This window comes from Hylaeus anthracinus, unplaced genomic scaffold (genome assembly GCF_026225885.1).
Source record: "Hylaeus anthracinus isolate JK02 unplaced genomic scaffold, UHH_iyHylAnth1.0_haploid 11989, whole genome shotgun sequence".
Classification (NCBI taxonomy): domain Eukaryota; kingdom Metazoa; phylum Arthropoda; class Insecta; order Hymenoptera; family Colletidae; genus Hylaeus; species Hylaeus anthracinus.
The window spans coordinates 14329430-14333067 of record NW_026534337.1 but is presented as its reverse complement, the minus strand read 5'-3'; the positions used below and the strand labels follow the sequence as shown (position 1 = coordinate 14333067).

The window sequence follows — 3638 nt, the reverse complement described above, 5'->3', positions numbered from 1 at the left end:
AGGGATCAATTTCACTAGGAAATGGTAGCACGCTTCAACCGGTAGTTCATTTGCAGCGAAAAAATACACCGTACGCGTGCAAATATTCCAATTTGCATTTAGATCGGTTTTTTGGCATTGAGAAATTGAATTAAGCACCAACGATGCATATCTATGCGAAAATGTTCTCGAAATCAGCAGCACGCAATTAACTAGTAACTACTTAAAAAGAAGGGGGGGGGGGAAGTGCAAATACACAAGCGCTAAACTTTTTTTCGAATAATGGTAATGGTTTATTTTCTAATAACATGCAACTTGTCAATTTTGTCATTTATTGTTTATCAGGGAAGTATACATTGAATTACATGAAATATTTTGTTGGCTGAAAAATTATGGAAAATAGGTATTAATCGCTAGAATATCTATATTCTACACCGTGTATCCTGGGAATTTAGCTGAAAGCGGATTTTGCATATCGATTAAAAAGTAAATGGTCCCAGCTATACCTAGAATAATACATGTACGTATTATTAATTCAAAGAAAATATTCGCGATAATAAGAATAACTACCTTCGAATAATGAAAATGGTCGATCGGCAAGTTTCATTTGATGTTTTCCATGATCCATGCACCAGAAAGCAAACTTACAAGCCCTATCCAAGTGTTTGACATCCTAAAGGATTTGATATTCCGTTAGTATTTATATCAACCTTGACATAACCTTACTATGAATGTCATCTAACTTTTGTCTGCTGAAAGAGAGATAAGAATGTATAAGCATTCCCAGCTACTCCGTGACATATTCCGCATCCCTTTTTAAGCAATCCTCGGGAATAAACCACTTCTCCGCATTGTAGAGCAGTATTCAGATACTGATCATCCTGATATATCTGTTTAAACACAGATATCGTCGTATCGAAGGAATTTAATTCTATTGACAGTATTATATAAATATAATAGCAATAACCTCGTAAGCTAAACAAAACAACATAGACATTCCGGGTGCTCCGTGGCACCAGTGTACTAATTTGTCTGTACGACTTCCAATGGAAGATGGAAAGTTCCAAGACGGGTACTGTAAGCTCTGGAGAAATTGTAATGCCGGTTTTATCTCCAGTTCCAATTGGCTCGATGTTAAGTACTGTCGTGCCTACAAAATATGTAGATTAAAACATTTCGAAAAATTATTTTCTGGTATATTTTTCAAAATAAAAATTAAATTGGTAAATCAAGCGTACTTGCAATAATAGATATAGGATTCCAGCCAATCCGTGTGCAGCGCCAAGGTATTCTGAATCATGCCAGGCATACATTATAGGTGTTTTGTATGTTGTTGATGTGGAATATGTATGTCCAGAGTGAATAATAACCGCAATGACCTAAGAAAATATTTTTTAATAACCACGACTGATTCTATAATGAAGTACATACTGTCCATGTTTTAATTTTTATTTTAACTGTTACAGAATGTACCTGCTTAATAAGCTCACCCTCTACAGGTGGTGGAGATATATTTGAATTTAAAAATAGAAGAGAAAATAGATAGCCAGCCCTTCCATAAAGCAATTCATCAGGCAAGGTGACATCCTCCAGCATGTACGGTGAAAATGACTTTAGTCTATAGTACAATACAAATCAATATATTTCTATGTAAATATTACGAAACACTAATTAATTATATATGTATATGTATATATAAATATACTTAGATATCATATTCCGTGATTCCTCTACATTGCCTTGAGTATGGAGAATAACAGCGTTTAAGGCTAATGGACCCGCAATGCCAGTTAGGAATGTAATCTCCCTTCTACCTCTAAACTTACTTATGCACACTTTTAATAATTCTGCAGCTTTCTGTGCAAAATTTATATTCAATAAAAAATTATTTTGTATCGATATAAAAATAGCTAAAGTTACTTACATCAATGTAAGAAGGTTCATTAACACACTTTCCATAATGATAAAGCATGTATGCAATCCCAGCTGATCCTGTGTACATAGAATAGTCATCTTTCCTTGTCCAAACATTTTTCTGTTCCACCATCAACTGGTCCACCAAATTTTTTGTATGTGTACGTAATGTTTCTTTAAAATCGTCATTAACCTAACAAATACAAATTTCTTTAGTTTCGTACATCGATACTTATACAAATAAATATATATATTTACATATGTTTTACCTGCTTCGTATCTTCATTTACAAGAGGACGACACAATGTTGAATTGTCAAGACAATCGTTAAATGGATTGTCATAATATCGAGAATTATCCATTTCGGTGCAAAGTAAATGTCTAATTTCCTAAATATTCTTTATGTATTGTAAAACATAAGCCTTCTCTGTATTGATTTTACATTTGAAGTTTACCTAATATTATACGTGTACATAAATAAATGTTTGATATTATAAAAGAAACTGTTGTAAATAGAGACCTCTTTAACAGGCTAGAAATACCACCAGAGGGCTAAGAAAAACGATCGGTCGTTTCCCGTAAATAATAATTTGTATTTGTAAACATTTATATTAATTGTACGTCTATAACTAATTTTATTTCGAAAATCGCTCTGTATAATACATATGTACACTATTTCTATTGGTCTCTTGGAAGATATAGCAGTAGTCTAGTAGTGCATTGTAGTGAATACCGGTGCATACAAAATTCCAGATGCAGCAGTGCGGTTGAACGGGATTTGAAACAAAATTATTGAGTACGAAAACGTATACCCGAAGTGTTCCTGTTACAACGCTTATAGTATCTAATGCATAATATTTTTCGAAACGTGCGAAATCAACTGATCAAGTTTTCAATTTCGCCGGTCACGTTGCTCATTCAGCATACCTAACTGCAGTCCAACCAATGCAATTTCATCACTTCCATGGCATGCGTCGAGGGCTATCCTCGAGTACACAAGCTTTGAAGTAAATCGAGAACCCTCGAGAAGATTCAGAGACGAGAAGTAATGGCAAGACGGAGAGAAAACGAGAGAGAGATTCGCACACCTGTCTGAATCTCGAGTAACGAGCCAAGAGAAACACAAGGCGACCCCACGAATTCGTGATGCTCCTTTGAGCTCCCCTTTTCAACCCACCGCGATGCGCGGAGCCTGGAGAACGCATGAAACCGGTTCCTGTAGTATTTATGCACCTTCTGCGTACGCGACTTGCACCTACGACTGCATCTGATGCACCCAACCGTCTCAAGCCCTTTCGCCTCCTTTTACCAAACCGACACATGCATGCACCAGACATCTTTCCGTACATTCGTCAGTCTTTTCCCCTTTTTTAAGTGTCACCTCACACGTTCTAGACTTCAAACGAGTTTCCTTCGCGTCGTTCATGATGAAAGTGAATCTTCGCAAACAGAAAAAATGTTAACCCATTAATCAAAGCCCTTCCCGGGTGAAATAAGTTTAAAAAAATTTTGCATAAGTATTGTCTGTGGGCTGTTCTAGCAGAAATCTTTGTACTTAGTATTTTAGATGTCTCCAGTAAGAAGTGTAATTCATGAAAGTTACGTATGACCAGGACTTCGCAGCTGCCTACGAAGCAGACATAGATTCAACAGAAGTTACGTAAGTTACTATTTATGCAAAATAACTGCAAATTTATGGAGAAAATAAGTATAAACGTATAAAATAAGAAATTGCAATTCAAATT

General features: G+C 35.6%; 1 protein-coding gene across 1 annotated transcript; it reads right to left on the bottom strand.

Moving 5' to 3' along the window:
• Positions 1–288: 288 nt before the first annotated feature.
• Positions 289–2520, bottom strand: LOC128887985 (lanC-like protein 2). Its single transcript, XM_054144534.1, has 9 exons — positions 2163–2520; positions 1904–2086; positions 1685–1836; positions 1453–1597; positions 1218–1358; positions 947–1129; positions 723–869; positions 550–652; positions 289–485 (listed from the first exon to the last, which is right to left on the bottom strand). The coding sequence occupies exons 1-9, from the start codon at positions 2253–2255 to the stop codon at positions 409–411; spliced, it is 1224 nt and encodes a 407-aa protein (XP_054000509.1). The 5' UTR covers positions 2256–2520; the 3' UTR covers positions 289–408.
• Positions 2521–3638: the final 1118 nt, after the last annotated feature.

Coding starts and splice junctions, on each gene's coding strand:
- LOC128887985 (XM_054144534.1), bottom strand. CDS start 2,255: ATGGATAATTCTCGATATTATGACAATCCATTTAACGATTGTCTTGAC. Junction 2,087..2,162: donor TAAATGAAGATACGAAGCAG/GTAAAACATATG, acceptor TGTATTTGTTAG/GTTAATGACGATTTTAAAGA. Junction 1,359..1,452: donor AGGGTGAGCTTATTAAGCAG/GTACATTCTGTA, acceptor ATATTTTCTTAG/GTCATTGCGGTTATTATTCA.